The 26,301-nt window shown below is 26.8% G+C and overlaps 1 protein-coding gene across 4 annotated transcripts; it reads right to left on the bottom strand.

Moving 5' to 3' along the window:
• Positions 1-980: 980 nt before the first annotated feature.
• On the bottom strand, positions 981-26,057 carry LOC145188744 (myosin IA heavy chain-like). 4 transcript variants are annotated; one of them, XM_090087061.1, is made up of 29 exons: positions 25,810-26,057; positions 25,146-25,217; positions 24,828-25,034; positions 22,419-22,533; positions 22,183-22,235; positions 21,911-22,005; positions 21,691-21,793; positions 19,025-19,142; positions 18,652-18,723; positions 17,871-18,009; positions 17,188-17,332; positions 16,660-16,740; positions 15,047-15,211; positions 14,461-14,536; positions 14,319-14,388; positions 14,074-14,145; positions 12,324-12,362; positions 11,355-11,427; positions 11,118-11,173; positions 9,078-9,227; positions 8,857-8,968; positions 8,561-8,642; positions 6,657-6,748; positions 4,676-4,756; positions 3,080-3,220; positions 2,698-2,949; positions 2,185-2,427; positions 2,005-2,098; positions 981-1,911 (listed from the first exon to the last, which is right to left on the bottom strand). In XM_090087061.1, the coding sequence occupies exons 1-29, from the start codon at positions 25,900-25,902 to the stop codon at positions 1,043-1,045; spliced, it is 3,960 nt and encodes a 1,319-aa protein (XP_089943187.1). In that variant the 5' UTR covers positions 25,903-26,057; the 3' UTR covers positions 981-1,042. The 4 variants fall into 4 exon arrangements, with proteins under 4 accessions (XP_089943187.1, XP_089943188.1, XP_089943189.1 ...); XM_090087062.1 differs by having other exon boundaries at positions 3,080-3,217; XM_090087063.1 differs by lacking the exons at positions 24,828-25,034; positions 25,146-25,217; positions 25,810-26,057 and adding an exon at positions 22,986-23,090.
• Positions 26,058-26,301: the final 244 nt, after the last annotated feature.

The following is a 26,301-nucleotide window of genomic DNA, read 5'->3' as shown; positions in this document are numbered from 1 at the left end:
AAAGTTCCAGATTGACAAGAGCAAGAAGATTAACAACAGAGAAAGTTCCAGATTGACAAGAGCAAGAAGAATAACAACAGAGAAAGTTCCAGATTGACAAGAGCAAAAAGATTAACAACAGAGCTCCCTAAACTTGTGTTTAGATTCCCTAAAAAAAGAAAAACTTAAAATGACGCAATATCTTAAAATAGTTCCATCTAAAACAAGGTAAAAAACAATTTTTGGATGTAAATTGTTAATATTAAATTGATTCTAAATCACACATTTTACCTTACACTTTTATTACAACTTACATCGATTTCTAAAATAAACAATTCTAAAGGTTTCTTCGACGGCGAAGACGACGTGTTCGGTTTTTTTATTGTTCGGTGAAGTTTTAATTCCCATAATTTACATTCTGACGTCAAAGCCAATTCATCATCAGAAAACAGCATTCAGTTTAGAATTTTAGAGAAATACAGACAGATTAAACGTTATTAATCTGAATTATCCTAAATTAATTATAAAGTATGTGTTTTCAAAAACCAATTATAATAATGATAATTATGATATAAAGTAATGAAACTAAGAGTATAAAACTATAAAAAATGATTTGATTTCAACAAATTGTCCTCTTCTAATTCCCTTAAAACTTTAATGCTGATTACCAGATTTTTAAATAACTTTCTATCGTCTCTGTCTCTCTGCATTTTTTGCTTCTCTTTTGCTTCCCACCAAAAAGTAAAACATTTTTCGTTAATATTTACGGAACCGACTAAATACTTGCGATTTGGAAATCTTTTTAAAAACCATTTATTTATATTCCATAGATGGATATCAATAAATTAATAGATATTTCTAAAAAATATATCTAATATTATCTAATAAAAATTACAATTTTTAAATGAGATATGAAGAACCTCCTTTTGAAAAAGAAAAGAGTTTAGTCCATCGAATTATTTTCAAAAAAAAAAAATTTTTCAAACAAAAAGGGAAGAGAAAAAAACACTATGATGCAGATAAAATTTAAAAGAATTACAGACTTTCTCGTCCCAAAACTAAATTACCGATTGTTTAAAGGCAGGGTATATTTACGCTTCGGGTTATCTTCGGATTTTCTGCGAACTTTTTTAATCCATCTTTTAGGTTGTATATTTTGTAACAACTTATTGCGTCCGTCATCTTGCGGTACAGAGCGATGAACGAAATTCTGCATAGATTCAGTATCAGAGTCTGAGAATCGACGATGACGCATATAGTTTGGTGGTGTGACGTAAAATAAATAGTCCGAGGATGGCAAACCGAACACTTGCCGATAGCTCATTCCGTCTGTAGGTGTTGAATAGGTTTTTGCTTCGGCCGAGTTTGAACTAGTGTTAGTGAGAGGACTAGATTGGTTTAGCTCTGCTGTTTCAGGGCTGCGCATCGTTTTGTTAGATAATGGTAGATCAGTTTTACCACTATTTTTACGTGTTAGAGGTTGTTCTGGACTACCCGAAGAACTGTCTTTTTTTACTTTATTTTTTTCTATAGTATTTTTATTATCTCTTTGGCTTAACATACGCTGCTCTAAACGTACATCCATGCTCTTCTCTCGACGCAATGTATTATGAGATGATAATTTACCACGCGAGTTAATCAAAGTATCATTGGTCCCACTCTCTAACGTTCTTTCTTTCACCCTTTCATTTATTTGTTCTTCTGTATTATTACACGAATGTTCTGACTCAGGTAAAACTTTATGAAATGGTTGATTTGTTTCATTAACACCTGATTGGCTTCGTACTTTTCTTTCTACAGATACCTTAAAAGTATCCCCGCTTTTTGTTCTTCTCATGGGTGGAATTCGAGTTTTCACCGACGTGTTAGAAAAATTTCCTGACATTCGTTTCTCCTCTTGCTCTTTTCTTTTTTTATAGCCGTCAAGGTACCCTGCAAATGATTATAGAGATTACAGAGTTTTTTAAGGTCAGTTCAATCTACGTACAAAATATTGATCTTTATAAGAATAAGAAAAATGCTTACTGTTAACAGTTTCGTTGACTTTGATGAGCCAAACTTCAAACCAACATGGTGTTTCCTCATCAACAACTGTGTCTTTAATGAAACTCATGCAAACCTATCAACCAAAAAAAAAAAAATTTTTTTGTTAAAGTTTCAAATAGAAAATAAATTTTAGTATGAAATCAGGAAAAGTGAATTCACCTTTAATCGTGACATTATTTTTTCTCGAAGTTCATCGTCAACCGAACCACTTGTTTCACATTCTTTTTTCATATAATCTTTAAACGCTGATGTATCAAGCACTTTCATCGGAACGCCTTGGGTAAGCTTACCATTTAATTTAACGAGTTCAGGGCAAAGCGTATGACCACGTACGAAAATTGGATTTTTACCGAGGCGAGTTGCCCAAAGGTTTTGCCGCTCATCCTGATGAAGTTGGACCCCCTGAAACGAACACTAAACTGTTAAAACTAAGCTTTGTTTGTTAAAGTTGAGGATTCTTTAAATTTTTTTCAAATGACGGGGGAGACGAAGTTGATATTTGAAATGTTTATGAATAACAACAGCTTGTGATGAACATCACAAAAAATCTCATTCGCAAAAATAGTACAGAACGCGCAGAAATTATTTTAGAACGCATGCAAAGTATTCTTACGCGTCGAACGCAAGACTCATTTTTTTTGCGGTGCAAACTTTAAGGTTTCATCCTCTCACCTTTCCGATGCAGCTTTTAACTTTAAGTACTTTCAAATCTTCCGAACGAGTAGGTAGTCCAGCAAACGAGATTCGGTTTTTGTCGGATACTGGATGTATTCCATCGATACATATCACTGGTTCATCCATACGAAACGATGCCACATGATGTTGCCGTTCGTAGCAATCCACACGGCACCAACCAGAAACAGACGAAGACGTAAAATTCCGAATGATTGGTTCTTGTTGTATACGCGACTTACTACGAGGAACCTAACACATCAATAATAAAATTAAAAAAAAAAAACTAGATAAAAAAAACTACTTTAAAGTAAATAATTCAACCATGCTTTTGATGTAGAATTAAAATTTAGGAAAAACTACTAGAATTTGTTTTTCTAACCTTTCTGTTCGTAAAATCATCGACAGCCGCCCCTCTTAGTGTCTCCTTTGTTTGTATGTTTGAATTAGGGTCGGAATTTGTTTTTGTGACTTTACGTTTTTGCAGCACATTTTCTTTTCCGAGATTTTTCTGAAAATCCTGCTAGAAATGTAACAAAAAACTGTAAAAGAAAACTACTTATAAAAGAGAAGTAACAAAAAAGCTTTTTTTTTTTGTTGAGAAAATGAAAGCGGCTGATAACGCTTGTAATTTAACGCTTGTAATTTAGACAAAGTCAAAATCATCCTTTAAATTAAAAAGTTAAAAAAAAAAAAGAAAAAAAAAAAAAAAAAAAGTACCAAAGGAATATTAGTTTCAGTAATGATTGTGAATTAAAAAAAATATTTTAAAAAAATGTTAAAAAAATCACTTTAAAGAACTCTTAAGTATGCTATTGTGAAACAGTCGGTCTATTGGTTTGTATAGACGAATTGATTTATCGCTCATACAAAATTTTTATCTTTTAAACATAGCAAAAAAATCATTAAATTTTTCAACGTGCATTAAAAACTCTCGGGGATGAACAAACTTTTGAAAACTTTGATCGAGGACAATTTAAAACTATCGGAAATATTTACCCTCAAATCATCTACAAGTTCCAAATTTCTAAGCAGTTTTGCAACATCTTTGTTGAGCGGGTATCGTATCCCTTTAATGACTTTAGAAGAACCGTCTAAATTAACATGACTATTTGCCGATGCGTCGTCGAAATATAACTGATATTCATGCATTTTACTGTTTCATGCGAGCCGTACACGAGTACAGGCACTTCTGAATAACGAACGACAAACTCCTTTAAAAATTTTTCTCTCCTGATATCAAACAAAGACTCTTTTATCAGAAAAAACAAACATTAACACGTGCAAAGTTATGAATTAAATTCAATGCTTTGTTGTCTTTATTGACGTCAACACGAAACAATACCCGTATATTGAATTACGTTATAGTCGGAGGTTTAGCGGATTTTAAAAATAACCACTTTTCAAGTTAGCGGATCAATATTTGAACATGATCAGCTAAGCAATATCAGTATTTAGTGACCTCCTGAATAACACTTCTCAAGATATCTCAAGTGATTTAGATTTATCTTGGCAGAATCAAAAGAGAGGCATGATTTTTCAAGAACAAACATGAATCATTGATGTTTTACCAGTTATCAGACACTCGAAATAGAAATTAACGTCTCTTCGTAATTCTTCTTGACGCGCGTTCATTTTCGTTCTAACTGCATTTCGGGCGCAAATAAAAAATCCACAAATATTGACGGGCCAAAAATAACACAAATAACCGAAAATGGTGTCAACAAATAACGATGGAATGGTTAGAAAGAAAAAATCACAGAGAAAGAAACATCCCCGCCCCTCTTCCCCCAGTGACATTCATTTTTGCTTTGAAATATTACGAAATACCACAGTGGGATTAATTTAGTCACAAACTGATAACACCACTTATCACTCTAAGGAACACTTTGAACAAACTACTTTTTGTTACAGACCTTTCTAGAACAATTTAATTTAAAAAAATAATTTAAAAAAGTTAATTTAAACACATGATTACCTTTTCTTTGAGTTCCGTCTTTAAATCGTTATTTTTGATAACCATCGGGCTTTCAAGCACTTTATTCTTTCGCGAAGAAATCTTTTAAAAAAAAGACACATATTTAAAGATATTAATGAGATTTAATTTTCACAATAATGTGGATGTCGTTTTTTTTTTTAACTTTTTATATACAATCAAACATCATTTGAAAACACACAATAAAAATCTATGAAAAATGAAATATCTACAACGTACAGCAATAACTAAATTGCATCGAACTTTAACAAGTTCATAAAATAAAACAAAGAAAATGTTTCTATAGGAACCTTTTTTTATTACTTTTTTTTCTTTCAGAAAAATAGGAAACAGATTTTTTTAACGACTCGTGTCGTTATCTAACGTGTCATTAAATAATCGAAATAAACGCTTCATTAATAACGATGCGCGTAGTTTTTGTTTTTAATTGACATAATGAATCATTATTATAAAAGTCAAAACATACCAATTTTTGACTCAAAATTAACTTGTTTGTTAAGGGTATTAAAGTGGAAATATCTTGAATATTAGACATGACAGGTACGATGAATTCGCCGGATATGATCAATTCGCCACTAATCGTCTTTTCTTAACCATTCATTGATTAATTTGCTAAATTATTTATAAGTTTGTCTGTGCTGAAAATAAGGGGATCAATATTTAAGCCCCATATTTTTACAACACAGCTGAACGAATTTTTGAAACAAAAGAATGCCACCATTAATAAAATAAAATTTTACACGCTAACATACAAGGAAACAAATAACGTGGTTGGAATGTCTTTCTTGATAGTTATTATAGACAGTATAGCCGATGGTCATTATAGACAATATAGAATTAAACGCTCGTCAGCAGGACAGTCGGCAAGTACTATAATATTCATTTCGTTCTATTAGGTAACAGCTACTTAGAATTGCACATACCTACATAATTGTACATACATTTTTTTTTAATTGAAATCATTTAAATGTATCATTTTAAAGCTACTGTCATATCCGTAAAATCTACATCAGGATGCCACGCTTGTAATGCCATAGCGAAGCATCGATAATTATTGCAGAAATTATGACGAAAAACTTTTACAAAATATATTTAATTTTGTGACGTAAAAAGCCAATAAAATGTAACTACATTTTTTTGTTAACTTGTTTAAAAAACAACAAAACGATTCGTTTTTCGCGAGATTCACAAAACTGCTAATGACATGCGAAAAAATGATTCGTCACTGAATAAAGTTAGATATCATTAAGATGACAATGATATTCGAATTTGACATATCAATAACGCCCTGCTCTGAGATGTTTAAATAGATCCCTGATTGTGGATTGGAAGGAGCTTATCAAACTACATAATTTTTCAATAAACTTGTTTCGGGAAAAAGAAAACGAAGTTTTATGATACTTTTTATAGAAAATCTTTCCTGCTAAAAAAAATAAATACTCGCATTACACGGATTTATCAATCCAATTATTAAACTGATATTATCGATTATTGAATCGATATTACCCGTTTTATCGCTTATCAAACGGATAGAAATTATTAAATCAACATGAATTAAGCTCGTTAGGGAGTTTTAAAGCCTGCGATGTCTATATAAATCAGCATTTTAACTGTTCAACCAGACAGTCGCCTAGCAGTGAGAAGGAACCGCTAATTCGTACCTTTTTCGCAAGTTAGTCATAACGTTTACTTACGCGTGTTTGTTTATAAATGAGGAAGTTTGTGTTTCATAAATAGGCAAACTGTTGTCAACATGTCATCAAGAACAAAGAGAAATTCAAAAGAAAAAAAACGTCCAAACAAACATTACTAGTAAGCGTAGAATAACAAAACAACGACGAGCAAAAACGCTCAAAAAACGAATTCGTTTTTAACGCACCACTGATGATTAACATACGGATTGATTAAAAACGATCCGCAATTTGTCAACAGCATGCTCAACCTTTAAAAGAAAAAGATTTACCGAATTAAGGAGATTTCCAACACTTCTTTCGTCCTCTGCACTGATGGTACGTAGAAGATTGAAGTTGATTCTAGCGAGATGGCCTCGAAAAACTAAATCATCAAATCGCCATCATAGAACTGACAAACGCCATTATTTTTAATAAACATGATAATAAACACACACATATATATATTAGAGCTAAAAGAATTACGCTGAAAAATTTTAAATCCAACTTCACACCCTACTGCAGCTCAAAGCCATGCAGATGTAATAGATATTATGTAAATAGACATTATGAAAAAACAATATATTCTATGAAAAACAAAAAACAAATAGATATTATAATAATAATGATAATGATAAAAAATAATGGTTAAATTAAATGTAATCCGTCTATTTAGACGAACTTCATTTAATTTGACAATTAATCGAATAAAAAAAAAGGTAAATCTTTTTTTTCTTTCCTTCACAATTTAATAAAACAATTAAAAGAGGATAAAAGTTTATTTTCACTCATTGAATTTTCAGATGATTTATTCTCCAAAAAAGGTTGAAAAGAGCTTAGCCCGCTCAATCGCTTGCTCCAAATCTTTTAAGCTGTCTTTAACACGTTTTTCATTTATATTTGCTTGATATTTATTAAAAAATGAAATCATATTCTCTTTTCTTTACATAGCATTGTTGAAAATTAAGCGCATTATAATACAAGCCTTGTTTATTATATATTTACAAAATGTAACACCCCAAAAGCTCGAATATAAAATTGTTTTAGAATTACAAACAATTATGGCGCCGTAAAGATTTTGTAATTTGTTTTGCTTCATTTTTTTTGCTCCCATAAAATGAATTTAAAGTTTTATTCGAATTAAAAAAAAGTTTAATTCAGTTCGTATGTTCACTGGCGATGAAAAAGCGATAACGTAACAATATACATAAATAATATATGTAATACGAAGTGACATATTTTTGCAAAAACTTCACATTTTGAAACGTCAGAATATTTGCACATTTCTACATCGATTTTATAATTAAGGATTATTAAAAAAAGAGGAAAAAAAAAAAAAATTTCTGGCGAAAAAAATTTTTATCAACGAAGTTTTCTATTTAAGGCAACATTGGCGTTAAATACGTCTGAAATTTGTTTAGTAAAATTTAATGTGTTTAATATTTCATTTTTATTATTCAAATTTAATATAATTTTAAGAAGTATAAACGTAATTCAATAATTTACACGTTGTTTTTAACAAACTTTTATAAAATTTATTTTGTGAAATTATTAAAAGAAAAATCTCAAGAGTACCAAACAAAAGATGAAAAATTGAATCAAATAAAAAGATATCAACAGAAACATTCTCGAGAAAAATGATACAAATATATACACATATGTAATATATACACATATATGTAATATATACACATATATGTATTTATACATGCATCCATATATATATTTATACATCCATATATGTATTTATACATACATACATATATGTATTTATACATACATATATGTATTTATACATACATATTCCGACCCTAATTCAAACATATATATATATATATATATATATATATATATATATATATATATATATATATATATATATATATATGTTTATATACATGCCCTTTAAACGTACTATATGAGACAAATTGTGTAAAGTAGTCGCTGGCAAAATAAGAAATCCTGCATTCAGATGTTTTAAAATGAACTCACTTTAATTAAATTTTCGTTCCGCGAAAACTCCGCCGCACACACTCTATTTTTGCATACATAGGTTTTCGTTCACCGAACATTTTTCATTCGTATGTACGACCCTGCATATATATAGTTTAAGACGCAAAAAATTCAAGAGAGCCCTCTTATCGCACGTACAAAAAGAGCGATAAAAATTATTTTTAACAAACCAATCGGATTTTACCTTTCTGTATAAGGACAACTTTTTGCAAGAGGTTATTCAGTTTCTCTGACAAAATAGATACATGATGAAGATTGAGAAACACCTGGAAGCAATAAATACATTCTCTTCATTAATCATATCAAGTAGAGTACTGATCAGTACAATTATGTTCGATTAGGAACAGAGGAAGGCGTAAGTAATTACACTTTGCATAAAATGTTTTTATTAATTGCTTCATGTAATTTTAGTTAAAATTATTTTGTATCTTGGACCTAAATAAGATTAAATTATAACAAAATTTGCAAGAAATTCTCCACCTTTGTTTTTCCAATCTTCCATTCCTTTAAATCGCATTTCTGCAGTATAGCAACACAGTTAGATGCCGTGATATCCAATGGTATGGAGATATTATTGCTAAGATACCGGTAACTTAATAAAAAACGAATTTTCTATTTCAGATTTTTTTTTAAAAAAAAAAAGAAAAAAAAAAAAAAACGTTGAAAAGTTTAAAACGAGACGTTTAAGAGGTTTTACTTACCAGTCTAAAAATTGTTGGAATGTTAGCCGATAAGGGTAGCCATATCGACGTATTCTTACAGTATCAACTAATCCCATATATTTTACTTGCTCCATCACTACATCTTCATCAAAATGATTGCTTAACTTTAATCGGTTTGGCAAAATACATCTGAGGATTTAGAGGTAACAGAAAGAAAAAGTAAAAAAATGTATTTTGTTACATATTTCCGGGATTAAATATTTATATTAAGTACTATGAATATTATTGCAATTATTTTGAAAATTCTAAGCACACAGCTTTGGACACATTCTTTGGTTTACAACATAGTTTTTGATTTGTCTCAGAGTTTCCATAAAAAACCAAAAATGTATTCCATAATACCAAATACCAATTTTATGTAAAAATCAAACTTTGGATGAAAAATAATTGTTTTACTAAAAAAGAAAATCATTGAACATCACACTGCATTTTCAACCCAATTTAAGATTTTGTGGTCCAATGACAACAAGAAAATATCCAAGACAACTACAACAATATAATAAGATAACAAAATCTTAGACATTTAAAAAAAAAAAATAATCTTTGTAGAGCCAGTTGTCTACAAAAATAAATTTTTTTTTACTGAATTTGCATTTTCCTCTGAACTTGCAAGGAATATTTGTCAAAATGCCTTATAATCTTCAAAGATCTTTATATCATCTAATGAAAATCATTTTATTTTAATTTTTCACATATGCATATATAAACACATACATGCATACAAATAAATAAATAAATATATGTATATATATATACATGTATATGTATATGTACATACATACATACATATATATATATATATATATATATATAAATATATATATATATATATATATATATATATATATATATGTATATGTATATGTATGTATATATATATATATATATATATATATATATATATATATATATATATATATATATATAAAGCTTACAAAGCCATAGAAAAGCTTACTAAGTCATAGAAATTTGTATAAACTAAAAATCAGAAACTTTCAAACTAAAAGCCAATTTAGTTTTACAACCTTGTTTGCAAAACTTCAAAGCTTATTTCCAATCATTTGTCAGTTCTCTTTATAATTAAATCTTTCTTTTTTTTTTTTTTTTTGATATCCATATTTAATTTGAATGTTAAAATTATTCTATTTCACACCTTTGTTTTCAGATGTCACATCCACATGATTTTTTTTTTTAATGCCTTACTCATACTCTACATCTAAATATCTCTACTAGTTTGTCTCTTTGATCACGTCTATCTTAAATTAACTAGATTTATTTCTAGATTTATTTCTTGTTTTCCAAAACTTAGTTTCTCAGTTTGTCTCAATTGCCCAATCGCACTCTTTAACACTGTCCTACCTATGATAACTGTACTTTTTTCAGTATGAACTTTTTTTCTTCTTTTATAATTAAACATGGTCTACAGTTCTCAGTTCTCACCAACTAAGGTCTACTGCCTTAGTTCTCAACAACTGAAAACAGTTTACTTTTTTAAATGTGATTTTATCAAAGTCTCCATTTATCAGCTCCGTACAGTAATTTAAATATTTCATACTCAAAGATGAAAATGGAAACATGGCAATGGGAACAAAGCTATTGGGCAAATAGGTGCCTAATGTGAATAATGTAGATGTTTAATGATTTTGCTTTACATTTACTACTATTTATCATTATGATAACTATATCAATATAAATTACAATTATTATATATTTGTTATCATTTATGGGGTTAAATAAAAATGGAGCATAATTCTACGTATTTATATTCTAACAACTTCAAGTATTTATATTATAGATGTTAAAACTTAATGCAATTAAGTTTTAATAATGGACGTCATTTTAGAAGAAAACAGTTCTTTGAGATGATTAATGCAATTAGGTGTCTACACATAGAAAAACGTGAAACTCTGTTAAACACTTTAAAAAAAAAAGAAGAAAGAGTAAACGTTATTAACTTTTGTTAATTTTTCATTATTGGAAATCAGAATGGCAATTTTTGATTATTAACAAATGACTAACCTTACAAAATGAACATCACAAACTAGTATTTTCTCCATTAAATCAACAAGTGAACTCTAAAAAATGGACAATAAATGAAGAAAAAACAATGGTCTCAAAAAACAAGTCTGAGTTATTTGAAATAAAAAGTTCCAAATAAATGTAATAAATCGCTGTGTTGTTGCGGTTTCACTTAATTAAAAGTGAGTTTTTCTTTTAAAATTTCTAGAATACTTTAAGTTTTAAAAAAACACTCACTCGAAAGAGTGCTGCAGCATTCCCTGGTTTTAATTCTTTTATTCCTACCAAACGCTTCTTCAATTTAATTCGGCTGTGCAAAAAAAAGTAAATGGTTATTTTCAACATAAAGTAACTGAGTAGAGAATAGGTTTTTTGTTTTTATAGAAAATCTAATATAAAAACTTCACAACATTTTACAAAAACTTGTATTTCATGCATAAACCTTGTCTTATCAGAACAATGTCACAGCTAACACTTTTTTTTTATCCCACAATTTTCTATTTAATTTATTTGAACTTTTTTGATTAAATATTTTCTGGATATTTTTATATTAAAAATGCATACGGCTATAACACGATCAATCTGCTTGAATAAAGGAAAATCTCTGTTAGAAGAAATAAGTAAATATTTTTTTTAAGATTTCTAAGTTTAGCTTCAGTTTAGGTTCACTATGTATTTAATAAAGCATGATCAATATTTAATACATAAGACAAATTAAGACAAATTAAGACAAATTAAGATAAATTAAGATAAATTAATAGATAATATAAGCTTAAACATAATATAAATTAGTTTTATCTATCAAAACAAGATGACAATATTTTTTTTACAAAAAATTATTCTATAAAGTTAAAAATTTTTCGCACTTGATATTACTTATTATATGATACTGTGTATTATATTGTGTGCAAAAACCAACTTCATTATGTGCCTTCTTAGAACTGCACGGATTTCAGAAACTTTAAATAATATGACTTCTATCTATTGCATAACAGAATCTGTAATGTAATAGATAGAAGTTATTTTGATAGCTAAGAAGATGGATCTGAAATTTATTTTGAACCCCAGATAGTAACACTAAAAGGGTGACTACCCTTTTACTCAAATACTGATAATCATATGAACTAAAAAAGAAAGTGAAGATTTCTTCATGAGATGGTTTTTACATAGAGAAGAAAAATAAAAAATTCTCATAAAACATATTACCTTGCTTTGTTTGTTCCACATTTGCGTTCTTGTTCCATTCTGTATAAAAATATCATAAAATTTTCATTCACTTTCTAACTTAACATTTCTTTTTGTATTCTAAACTCAATTTATATAAACAAATTATGTCATCTGTTAAGATTCATCCATAAAAAGGAATTGAAGAAATTCATCTACATATACATATAGGGTAGGAGATATTTAGTCTTATTTAAAATCCTGTTTTATTTTTCAATAAAAGTTTTGCTACCAAGAACCAAAAAAGAAAAAAAAAAATTTCATTTTTCAAGGTTTAAAGCATATAAAACTGCCCAATAGCTATAAAACATACCAAAATATTGAAATATTTATATTTCTTGACAGGCAGACATGATATATATCAAGTATATCATGTTTGCCTGTCAAGAAATATCATATATATCACTTGAAAATTTCTATATTTCAATATCAAAATTGTGCAATTATAAAGACTTAAGATCAAAAATAAATCAATTTTGTGCACAGAACCATTAAGATAAAATCTCCTACCTTAATCACAATTTTGAACAATAAAATTACAGTGATAAAATGTTCTTCATAAATCCTTGACTATGCTATCAATATGATTTTTAAATGCGCAAGCAAGACATCTAATCATCAGAAATATCCAATTCATTAACAATGATGCAATTTACAACACTTTAAGGATTGATATTTGCTATGCCTGGATTTTGGATGTTGGATTTTTCTATTTCAAATTTGACAACTTGTTCACTGTGTAAGTACTCTCAGTATCATTTTTTTGATATACAATTCCATGTATGACATGTCTACTGTGTTCTACTCTGAGTGTCACATATATTTAATTGACTTGATGTCCAATTTCATATCATTATACTGTCACTATTTGCTCTCAGACTAGCAAGTGCATTGTTATTTTTTTGTAAGTATCTTCTATATTTTTTGACCATCAATTAACACACATAAATTAATAAGTATACTCTCATCGATATTTTTGTTTAATTTATATAAGTCAGTGTAGTACATAATATCAAACCTATGCATATCTCTGTAATAAGCAAGTTCTGTTCTTAATATTCTCTTTGCTTTTTTCACCATTTAACCTTATGATTTCTCCACACTTGCTGTTTGGAGTTCTGAGCTTTTTGACTGTTTCTTTACACACAGGTATTTAAGACACTCATTACCTTTTAGAAGATTTCTAAGGGATTATTGGTCATCATCTTCTGTTACATACAATTATTCTTGTAATGATTGATCTTTCTGTTCTTTTTTTTAATGTGAAGCAATTCTTGCTCTTCATGTTCAAACTTTTCATCAATTTCATCTTCACTGATCTTTAAGGATTCAGACATTTTAACATCCAAACGACTGTCAAACGTGGTATAAAATATAATTTTTAATCAACTTGTGCTTTAAGAAGGTATTGCCATACCTATTGTAATTAATTATAATAATGTACATAATTTTCTTAATAAAATGTGCTCATATAAAGAAAAAGGAAATTTTTCAAATACATCTTAGCAAAAACGACCTTTGCCCCCTTTTTTTATGACAAGGCTTGAAAAAACCAGAAGGTTTTTTTTCTCTTGAACTTTTGTTTTAGTATTAAATTTCATAAAAACACAGGCCACATAAATTCCTAAAACGACCATCATAACTCCTACCCCTAGTATACATATATAGAAAAAGTTTTAAAAATATTTAGCTTAAAAAGAACTCTTAAAAAAAAGGTAGCAAATAAATAAACCTCTGCTTTTGTTTTCTTTCCAATTGCTTTTTTAGATCACCATGAGAACAATGAAGTTTACCAGAACCTAACCTAAACAAATTCAAGAAATGAAAAAAAAAAAAAATGAAAAAATGGAAGTAAAATAAGTCTTATCCCACAGTTTTTAAACAGATAAGTTACTAAAAAATATATTAGAATCATAAGAATAATTTTAGATTTAGTGCTTTTTATATAAAAAAAACAAAAAAACAAATGAAATCCACCTGTGCAACAGTTGCCCAGTTTTTGATATTGAAGAGGTAAATAGAGTGCTAACTAGTGCATCTGTTGAACCTAAAAAAAATAGTGTTACAAAGTTTATTGGCTAAAAAAATGTTAAAAGTTGAAAAAATTTTCACCTGTTACCTTGTAGACCTTGAGTAATTGAGGCATCCAGGTGGATGATACTCTTTTGAAGAAATCCTTCAGTGCAATAAAAAACCTTAAATAAAAACAAAAACAAATTTTGAAGGAAAATTTTTTTTAAGAATGCAATTTTTATCAAAAAAAAAAAAAAATATTACAAACTTAAATATTATTGATGGAACAAACAAAGAAAATGTGAGATAATCAAGTTACAAATATACTGCTTTTTATTATTTGAACAAAAAATATTTGTGCAAAACAAAGAAAATTTGAGATAATCAAGTTTTAGTCAAGTTTACTTTATTAAAATTCCATTTTTCGAGATATCAATGTGAAATTTTGGATTAATAAAATAACTAAGTTTAGTTATATATTACTAACAATATTTATTTCATAAATGTTGTTAATATTTGGACATCATAGTGTATAAAAGTCAAGTTCCCATAAAACTGTACTTAATGAGTTTTACTTGTCAACCGATGATGTATAATGCTTTTTATTATTTGAACAAAAATATTTGTGCAAAACAAAGAAAATTTCTTTAGGAAAATGACCTTCAGCTTCAACACAAAAGAGTTTTTCTCACCTTATGAGCATAATGAATGACAGAAAACATTGGTGTCTTTTCTTTTATGGATACAAAATGTTTGTGATTATCACAATAGGCATTGAATTTGGATAAAAGGGTGTTATCATCTGCCTGCAGACATTTACTCTCTTCCTCCAGCAATGCGAAGATTCCGTTTGGTTTCTAAAATTTAAATAAGCAATAAAATTTTTAAATATAAGGTCATTCAAAAAAAAATTTTAAGAGAATTATCAGCTGTCACATCCACATGACTTTTCTAATGTAAATTTCTCATTTGCATATCTGAAAAATACAGAAGGCTGTTTTTAAAATTTGTCTTTACTGTAAATAACTGATAAAATTTAATCTAATTTGCATGTGATTTTTGTGTTTGATTTTTAGTTATTGTGATGAAGATTATTCTGATTATTTATTTTAAATTGCATTTTTTACCTTTTTTAGTTAAAGAGGAGTAGCAGTTTATTTATTTTATGAAACTTATTTATTTTTATGGTTACTATGGTTACATAGTAACCATAAAAATAAATAAATTGTAAATAAATAAAATATGTAAATGGATTAAACTTATAGATTATTATTTTGGTGTTCAATTTTATTTACTTTTTTAGATCTTTAATTCCTGCAACTTTAATTTTTTCAAACAGACCAGTTATTACTTAATTTAACCATCAGTCTTAATTGAAGTAGAGGGAAGGGCATTTAATTCTTAAACAACTCTGAGCTTTGACTTAACATGAGATCTTGATAAATATGTGAACTTCATAAAAAAATGCATTTCAAAAATCACTAATAACCAGAGTGAATTAAAAAATTCAAAAGGAAAATTTCACCACAAAATGGATACCATCGACAGTGGATATTTTGGAGGGTTTGATTTTCTATCTTTGAATTGATTCACATAAATTTAGCATGATGCTGGCTAAATATTTATTTTTGTTTAGTACATAATTGAGCATTTTACACATATTAGTTTGTTATGTTGCTTACAGCAACAATATTGGTTTTTTTATACTAAGCTTGCTATTCAAATTATATAACATATATTATAACTTTTTGCCTTTTTTTACATTGTAATTGTATCTTGTTTTTATATGTTAAAAATTACTACCCCTTATTACTTCTTAGTTTTAATTTTTTAACAACTGCCAAGTATCCCTACACATGTAGCTGAGTTTAAATGATTCCATGTAGCAAGTACATTAATATTAGTTAACAACTTTGATCATACTCGAATGGTTTCTTATTCGAAAAGAATTACATTTACTTTAAAATAAAACTTAAAAATAACTTCAAACCTATTTTCACACCTCAGGATGTAAAGGCATACTTCACACCTCAGAATGTAATCATAATAATTTTTGCTTAAGTCTGGGAAAAAAAACTGTCACTAATGATAACAATTATTAGTTTTTATATAACTATTTGTGACACCAGGCTAACTAACAGCCTAATTAATTAAGATAATTAAGTTTAGAAAATGTGCTTAATATATTGGCTTAAATATTTTATATAAAAGGCAAAACTCAAAAATGCCAAAGAATATAATTTGTCTGAATCCCACTTTGAAGATAATCAAGTCAAGAACTAAGATATTTGAGCTTCCAACAAACCTCAAGCAGTAGATTGATTATTTCTTTGTTGCAGATAAAAGAAGTGGTTTTGGCTTCAACACCTTCTTGCTCATACTCAAGCTACAAATATTAAAAAAGAAATTTTAAAAATATAGAACATAACATTTACTGTGGTATTATTAACCCTCTGTTTATTCTCAACTTTTTATATCTCATTTTAACAAGTCTATTTTTAAATTTCTTTTAAAACTAAGATTTATAAATGGAATAATAGAATAAAATTATTTAAAAATGAAATTAAACAATTATATACTAGAATAAATACGAACTACTAAAACATTAGATATATAATTAAATAATACTTAAATAATAGAATTGTAAAAAAAAAAGAGAAAGATGTAATTTTGCAAAGGCTGTGAATAACGCATATAATCTTATCAGGGCTGGTGCATGGCTGTGGCAGTATTACAGCACTGAAATTATGATAAAGACTTAAGGAGTTGCTAGAATATTTAAAATTTCAATAAAAAATTCAAAGGTGTATATAAAATGAAAGATTAAAGATACCTGTTCCCAAGCAAATATATGTTGGGTAAAATAAAACTGGATCTGTTCATTTGTAGTATTTATGTAAAGTTGTTCCAAATTGTTTCTATGGAGGTTTTCAAATCCAAATATGTCCAGAAAACCAACTGATACACACTCTGAAGCTCTAATTATTTTAAAGTATCATAATTAAATAAAAAGTTTATTATCATTAAATACTTTAATATTGAACAATATTTGTTAACAAGCATTACCAGACTATTTACAAGATTTTTAACAAATTTAATCACTATTTTTATCATTTATATCACTATTATTATCATTATTTATTATACTTATTATATTACTATTTATAAAACTATTATTATTGTTATTTATATTATTATTATATTATTATTCATAACACTATTATCATCGTTATTTATATTACTTATGTATATTACTATTTATATCACTATTATTATCGTTATTTATATTACTTATGTATATTACTATTTACATCACTACTATTATCATTACTTATATCACTACTTACATCACTACTTAAATTACTACTCAAACAATTATTAGTATTTTTTGAGTTATTCATGCACAAAAAAACATTTGTTTAACATCCATTAGCATCCACATCTTATAAGTTTGTTTGGATAATAGCTTTTAATTTAGTAATACAGGTTTTTCAAAAGAGACAATAAAATATATACTTTTTCTGATCCATCTCTAAATAGAAATTTATTCGACAAACCAACCATCCAAACAAGCGTGTGTAGAGACTAGTTACAAAAGAATCTCTAAATGCTGTGGCTTGACCAATGCTTTTAAATGATGACACAAATGAGTCATCTAAAAAACAACCAAAATTGTTAAAATCATTTCAATGTTTGGATTGAGATCTTCTATTTACATCTCTTTTTATATAATATTAAATTCATATACTCTTTTTCTATTATAAAAGAAAAAGAATATATGAATGGTCTGATCTATTTGTATCATTTTTTCTTAAAGGTTTCTTAAGAGAAAATGATAAAAATAGATCAGACCATTTGCTTTTGGGCTTTTTGGTGCCAACCAGGTTAACAACTTTTTGAGTTCCAACCAGGTTGGGTACTTATAACAGAACTTAGCACTACAAATACTTAAACTTTAGACAAAAAAAAAAAAAAAGCTTCATTTATTCAACTAATAACATAAGTTCAAATTATATTAGGAGAATAAAATCCAGTGTCTTTAAACACCAATATCTAATATGCTGTGTTAAACAGTGCTCTATGGATTGCTCTATGTTTGATATCACACTGTAATTAATTAGTAGGAACTCTTTTTAAATATCATTTTGAATTTTTTTTTCTTTATTTCTTCATTTCTTCATAATGCTCAATGGATCAAAAAGCAGCTGAATTTTGCAGCTTTTTAATCCAAATAATCTAAGAGTTACTTTTTTAACCATTTTTTATCAAAGTTTCTCAGCTTAATTTTAGACATTACCTGATAAACTCTTGGTATTGCAGGTTAGCCATACTTCAAGATCATCAGAACTGACACCAAGTAATATGGCAGCTGCATGAGAATGATAAAGCAAATTTATTTAAAACTTTTAATAAAAAAAAAAAAAAATTTAACTAAAACTATTACATTTCTCATTTCACCTTTATTTATATTTATTTATATATTTATTTATATATTCATTTACATATTTATTTACATATTTATTTATATATTTATTTATATATTTATTTATATATTTATTTATATATTTATTTATATATTTATTTAAATATCTATTTAAATATTTATTTAAATATTTATTTAGATACTTATTTATATATTTATTTATATATTTATTTAAATATTTATTTACCTTTATCAAGACATTCAAGATTTTCAATGAAAACACCAAGATTCGCTTCTTCTGAACAAAATGTAATATCTCCAAGATTTAATATAGCTGCTAATGCTCCAAATATACTATTGATTTCCTGGAGAAAATTAATAAAATTTAAATCACTTTCTTGTTTATCAAAACAAACAAAAATATGTACATACATGCCTAATGTTATCCTATTATAATGACAGAAAACTACAATAGACTCTCCAACAAAATTTTAAGAACAGTTTTAGTTATTAATAGCAGCAACTCATAACAATAATAGCATAATAACAATGTGCTTAACTAAAATACACAGAAAATAAATTGAAATTTAGTGGTTAAAAAAATAAAAGATTTGTAAATAAAAGTTTGAAACTTTTTTGTTTTTAAATGATAAAAATTTTAACAATATTAAAGTTTTTTTTTCTTAATAATGAGGCTTAAAATTAAGCTGAAAATCCACATGTTTTTATATATTTTTATATATTATATATTTTATATATTTTTATATATAACAAACAAAGGAGAAACTTTTTTTTTCCAACAACATTTTTTAGCATAAATTATTTAATATTATATTTTATATTTTATTTTAAAAAAAAAGAACTTCTGACTAAACATAGATAATCTTTTAAACACAACACACTAATAAATTATAAAAAATATATTTAAGAAACTCAATGCAACTTTTTGATCATCATTAAAAAAAAATTTATACTAATCATTAAGTTGGTATTTTTTTCATTTATTATAGTGATGAAAATATTTTTAGATTTAACATTTTTAGCAAGTAAATAAAATTATTATGCACATAAATTGACATGACAAATAGTACAATAAAACAACACAACTTAAAAAAACTTACATAAGATTAAAGTCATGAATTAACATTCTTTATTTTTATCATTAAACTTTTTGTGAACATGTTTAGAAGGTTGCTACTTATGACCTCTGTGTTTTTTGTGAACATTTTTAGAGATTGTTACTTATGATCTCAGCTATTGGAAACATAGACTTTGCATTAATAAATTGCATATAAATATAATTGTATTTCAAAGACTATATTTCAGAATGTGCAATATAAAATATTTAAAGGTCCAAATTAAAAATGTGCTAGCAATTATTTGCTTACTGATATGTATTTAATTATACGAAATGTGTTAGTATTAAAATTTTAAATAAAAAAATATCGTTTTCTTTTAAAGATAAGCATTACAAAATGTGTGATTGTGGGTAATATCTGTAAAGTTAATAATTTAAAATTCATGTCCTACTTTTTTTCTGTATATTTTTAAAGTTAATGTTTCAATTATATTGACTTATTTTAGCTAATTTATGTTAGTTATTGTGTTCTTATATATTTGTTAATGGTCTGATCTAATTTTTTTTCTTTCTTTAAGAAACCTTATATCTTGTAATTTTTTTTTAACATGACATTTTGCAATTTACAATGCTTCGTATTCAGCTGAAAAAAAGGCATTTATTAAACATCTTTTTTACTAGGTTTCTGAAGTTGGTATCAACCAGCTATTTGGGGTATCCAAACTATTTCAGGGTACAGGAGAAGTTACAGCTAATGTTATGCATGAAATTTTTATCCGTTTAAATATTAATGATTAAGTTAAGTGCATGTCTTTTGATGTCGCATCTATTAACAGTAATCCATAAAACATGACCACATTATACTGAAACATAATATAAAAATATGTTATGCTGTGCATATTTTAAACTTAATGTTATATTTTAGAAACAATATTGAAGGTGTTGGTTGTGCTTTCTCTTGGAAAATCAAATTGTCCAATAGAACATCAAATTGTCCAATAGAACATCAAATTGTCCAATAGAACATCAAATTGTCCAATAGAAAGCACAACCATTTAAAAAAGTTTAATTTAAAAAAGATTTTTTTTTATTGTTTTGATTGTAGTTCAAAGTTTCTCCTCAAAAAAAACCTGACATAAAGCAAAAATAAATATGTAAATAAGAATATGTAATTCTAAAGAGAATATGTAATTCTCTTCAGAATTACATATTCTCTTTAGAATTACATATTAATATATAAATTATAATAAATTATAATTTATAAACTCATAAATTACATATCCTTAAATATCAGGAGCTTTTGTGAATAATATTGTAGAACAATAAGCTAAACATAAGTAACAAAAAAAAAAGCAGTATTTTTTTTTTTTTTTTATTTCTTGCAGGTTGTCAAAGATTTTTGTTACCAAGACAAAAACAAACTAACTCTAATGAACTAGTCAAAAGTGTAATGGACCTTATAAACACTGTTTAGATATAAACTGAAAAATTTATTTACATGTGATGCTGCTGAATACTGAGATCCCTGTTGACTATAACCGGATTTAAACTCAATTTATTTTTGTAGTTAAAACTCTTCAAGGTTTTTTACAACTTTTTGTCAATTGTTCAAGTTCCACAAAAAACATATAACCTATAAAAATACCCAAAGAGTATTGAAACCAATTATGACGATGATTATGATGATGATGATGATTCTTTTTTTACCAAAGAAAATCATAATTAGTCCAATTATGTTAGAACTGGATTATAATATCCTTGTTAAATATAAAATTTTCTTTTGAATTGTAAAGTATTTAAAGATAAAAACATGATAAAAGTTAAAAAATGCAAACCTCTTGAATAAAGCCTACGCATTTAAGTGCATCTATGAATAAGTTGTATTTTTGACCCCATAAATACAGATCTTCGCTGAATCCCTCACCAAAATTTAAATACCTAAAATATTAACAGTCCTGATGTGAAAAGTTGAAAATAAAATAAAAAGAGAGTTAGTGAAAATGAGGTTGCATTAAATTATGCAAGTTTTAGTATAGCAGTTAAATCCACACCAACCTATGCTGAGTTGGTGACTCCAATAGTTGATTTGATAACTCCTCCTCTGTCCTTCCAGAAAACATCAAAAAAAATACATGAAAATTATGCTCATCCTAATGAGAAAAATACGTAAAATTAATGAAAAACTCTTCTTAAATATATTGACTAACTTTGATACTTTTTTTTTTTTCATAAATATAAAACATTTGTTAAACTGAAAGATACAAGTAAATTTTGACTTAAAATGAATAAGATTTTAAAATTAACTAAACTAATGAAACTAGGCTGACCTTATGTGCTGAAAGAACTCTTGAGCCTTCCAGAAAATACTCGCTGACATGTGCTAGATATGAATTTAAAGCATAAACTTATGCGGAAAAAAGAAATTACAGAATAAAATAATTTATTTTTAACAGAATGCTATTTTATATAGTAGAAGACAATACTTTTTCAAAGAAGGCTGAAACAGAAAATGATTGGAATCAAAATTATAAACAGTTTATTGAAAACAAAATAAAAGATTTACCTTTAACAATGGACAAATTTGGTGAGAAGAAAAGTTCTAAATATTTCCCAAATCTTGTGGATCGATCATTTAAACTTGTGGTTGCTGTCCCAAAAGCTTGAAGAACTATATCAATCTTTAAAATAAAATGATTAAATTTTATTAATTGTACAATTGCCATAGACCAAAATCATTTTACTTTGCAGCAACAACAATTAACAATTGATCAGTAAAAATAATAAATATTAAAGAGTCAAATTTATTTTTGGACTGAAAAATTATTTTAGGAAGCTTATGTTCAGTGCAGCAATGAAAATACAAGAAAGTACATATGGTGCAATATATGGTGCAATATATGGTGCTTTCAAAAAAAAAATAGGTGCAGTAAAACATTTAGGTCAAACATCATAAAAAAGTAATCATATTTCCTAAAAATTAATTTTTTTTGCGCGCGACAGGAAAAATACTTCTCTACAATTAACTTGTCAATATCCATTTCACTTTGTTACTTTTTCTTATAATTTAGTTTTATCAAAGGAATACAAAAAAAACATGCTGAAAAATGTTGTAAAAAAAAGGAGCACAAACTTTTAAATTGATTTTCATTCTACTTTCTTCTCAACCCAACTGTTTTTCATAATTATTTTGTTTATTTATTGTTAGTTTGACAATTTCCTATAGGAAGTTGCATAAAATTGATGACCAGTTTAGTCATATTTAAAGCCTTTAAAAATATTTAAATAAGATCTTAAAGTTAAGATACAGAGAAAAGGGTTGAAAAGCAGTAAGGGAAGCAGAGAAGTGGCAAATAATAGGTATTTATGCTGGCCAAATCAATCAACACACCTACATAGAGATTTGCATGGTTCCATCAGTAGATATGCTGATTGATTGAAACGAATGGTGGTAAATTCAATAAGATATGGCACCTGCCTATACAGCTTGTAAAGTCAAAACATGCATAAAAGAAAACAAAGTGAATTTAATGCCCTGGCCAGCTTGATCACCAGTTTTGAATCCAATCAAATCTAATTGGGATTCAATGGACAAAAAATTAGTCAAGGTCCAAAAAAGATTCATAAATAGCTTAAAGCAAGAACTAGATAATATTTGGAGAAGAGCTCCAGCTGAAATTTGCAACAATCTTGTTAATCAATGCAAAAAAGGATGTGTAGCTTACAAAAAAAAACATTTGGGGGATATTTTAAATAGTTGTTTACATTTATTTTTGTTGCACCAACTTTGATAAACTGCAGTTTTTTTATTGATAGTTTTTGTTATTTTGTTTGATAAAATTTTTATATAAATTATTGTTATAAATTATAATAATTTACAACATTATAATTATGTTATAAATTATTATATATAATTATGTAATATATAATTATGTTATAAATTATAATGTTTTAGTTAGTCTTCAAAGATGCAAGACTTCTATAACAGAAAATTTTTCTTGCAAATAAAAAAAAAAAAAAAATTAGTTCAATATCTTCTTTATTTTCTATTTTATGATAATTTAAATAAGCTTTAAGCAACATAATCTTAATGTGGCTATTTTTCATTGAAAGCACTGTATTTCTACAGTAAGAAAGAAAATAAGCTTTAAGCAACATAATCTTAATGTGGCTATTTTTCTTTGAAAGCACTGTATTTCAAAAGTATTTTGTATTTTCTAGAGTAAGAAAGAAAACGTTTATTTAAACTTAAAATTTTATTTACAAAATACCAAAATACTGACTTGCTAACTCTAAAACACTCAATACATATTTTAAATCTTTTACTCGCTAACTCTAAAACACTCAGTGAAAAATAATTAGAAGTAAAAACTTAATATTTCTTGGTTTTAAAATCACAACAATACAAGAGTGTTTTTCTTGGACTACATTCTAGAAATGCCACCTCTGACTAAATTATTTGTAAATTAGCAAAAAAGTCAATTTGAAAGCTTTTCTACACCAACATTAAATAATACCTGATCAACAATTATTAGACTGTCGGCATGTTATGAATATTTGAAAATTCAACTGATGCAATGTTTAATTTCATTAGAAATTTTTTTACGAAACCATTTTTGTTTTATTAGAACAAGCTAGTTGCAAAAAAATTTAAATCAAAATAATCAAAGATAATTTCTTTACAATTTTTTTATATATAATTTTTATATTTCTTTATTTTATTTTGCATTAAAAAATTAATACAAAACACATTTCTAAAGATAATAAATACTTTAGACACATTAATTGTATTTAATTTTTCCTTATTCCAAGATAATTGAAGAAAGACAACAAATATTAATTGTAGTTCTCAATATTTTACTATATCTTTCTATAAAGTAGTCAAGGTGTATTTTAATTTGTTGTCAGTTTTTACTAAATTTAGAGGTGTCACCTTTACATACTCACCAAAAAAAAAAAGGAAAAATATACTAACCTTAGATATTTTTTCAATCAAAGGGTTTTGACAATTAAGTTGACTGGCAAAATGAGACAAAAATTTGTTAACAAGAGAGTTAACTATTTCAGTTTTTCCAGATCCAGATTCACCCATAACAACAAAACATTGGTTTGTTCGTGTTTTAGGAAGATGCTCAAATACTCTTTTACAAAGAATGGAATCCAAAGAAGTGGAATAATTATCCTTTAAAAAAAATCCAAATATTTTAGATATAATTACTAAAATATAATCTCACAAAGTTAAAATAAAAATTTTGAATAAATAAGCGACAAGCAAGAGTAAGAAGTTTTTTACCTCATCTTTGTTTTTAACTTTGTTTTTGTGTGTGTAAGGATTAATATATAGCAAAATATCCCCAATATATGTCTGAAATCAGAGATAAAAAATAAATATAAATTTAAAGCAAGATCCAGCCTAAATCTAAAGGGGTGAGCTGTTTAAAAACCATGACGATGTTCCAAGAAAAACTTTAATTAAAGTAAATGGTTTTAAATGTATGGTTATCGTTATATGCACACAAAATTTACCCTGAGGATGCCTTTTTTTGAACTTCTTAAAAATCAATTTTTGGTCCCCCAAAGGGACATCTGGAAGAGTCAGCCCATTCCCCAACTCTTCCTTAAATCTGCCTAAGTACAAATTGAGAAAGTGTTATACTTAAATTGGCAATTATAAATAGTTGTGGTAGGGTTTTTCATGAAAAATAATTATAATTTATTAGCAACATAACTGATTAGACTAAATATAATTTAGACAATCCACAATGAACACCACTCAGGTTCTTACATTTAAAGCAAGTTTTAAAATGATTTCGCCTCCTCCATGTTTTGATTGCTTACACAAAATTTTGCAACAGCAGTTAATAACTATATTAAAAGTAACTGCTAAGTAATAAAAGAAGAACTTTAACTACTTAAATGTATTACTGTCTATATTGCTTTTAACACATAAAACTTACATAGATTTGACCACTAAGATATCGTTCTTTTAGTAAATCTCTCACGTGTTCTTCGTTAATAAAGTCAGCAAAACATAAATCATGTATATCCATATTCTGTTATTATTTTCCACAAGAGTTACAACAGAATAGACATAATTTATAAATATATATGTATAAATATGTATAAATCAAAAACTATGTTAAATTTTTATTTTGTCAGAGGTATTACTTGACCGCCTCTTCTCATAAAAATAAAAAAGTGATTTGAAGTAAACAAACAAAGATCGTAAAAGGCACCCAATAAATCGAAAAAGTTAAACGAAAGGTTTTACTTTCAAACGTTTAATAGAGCAAAGCATTGCCTAAAAATCTGATTGGCGTGCACACACTTGACCGTACGCCTTACTTATTCGAATTTAATGATAACATCATGAATTCGATTTTTTGAATCCTAAAAGTCTGATTCCCATACAAGCAACTGTAACCACAAAATCACCTTACGGTAAGTAA

This window comes from Hydra viridissima, unplaced genomic scaffold, assembly GCF_058129835.1.
Source record: "Hydra viridissima isolate aposymbiotic clone 2 unplaced genomic scaffold, HvirCarnegie_v1 scaffold_5, whole genome shotgun sequence".
Classification (NCBI taxonomy): domain Eukaryota; kingdom Metazoa; phylum Cnidaria; class Hydrozoa; order Anthoathecata; family Hydridae; genus Hydra; species Hydra viridissima.
Note: the sequence above shows the minus strand (reverse complement) of the source record. Positions and strands in the feature narration are given on the sequence as shown.

Bases quoted from the DNA above. Each gene is read 5' to 3' on its own strand.
- LOC145188744 (XM_090087061.1), bottom strand. From the start codon at position 25,902: ATGGATATACATGATTTATGTTTTGCTGACTTTATTAACGAAGAACAC. The intron at 14,537-15,046 runs GTGAGAAAAACT...TTTTTATTTAAG, and splicing joins TCATTCATTATGCTCATAAG to GTTTTTTATTGCACTGAAGG. The intron at 8,969-9,077 runs GTAAGTAAAACC...TTTTTTATTAAG, and splicing joins TTCCAACAATTTTTAGACTG to TTACCGGTATCTTAGCAATA.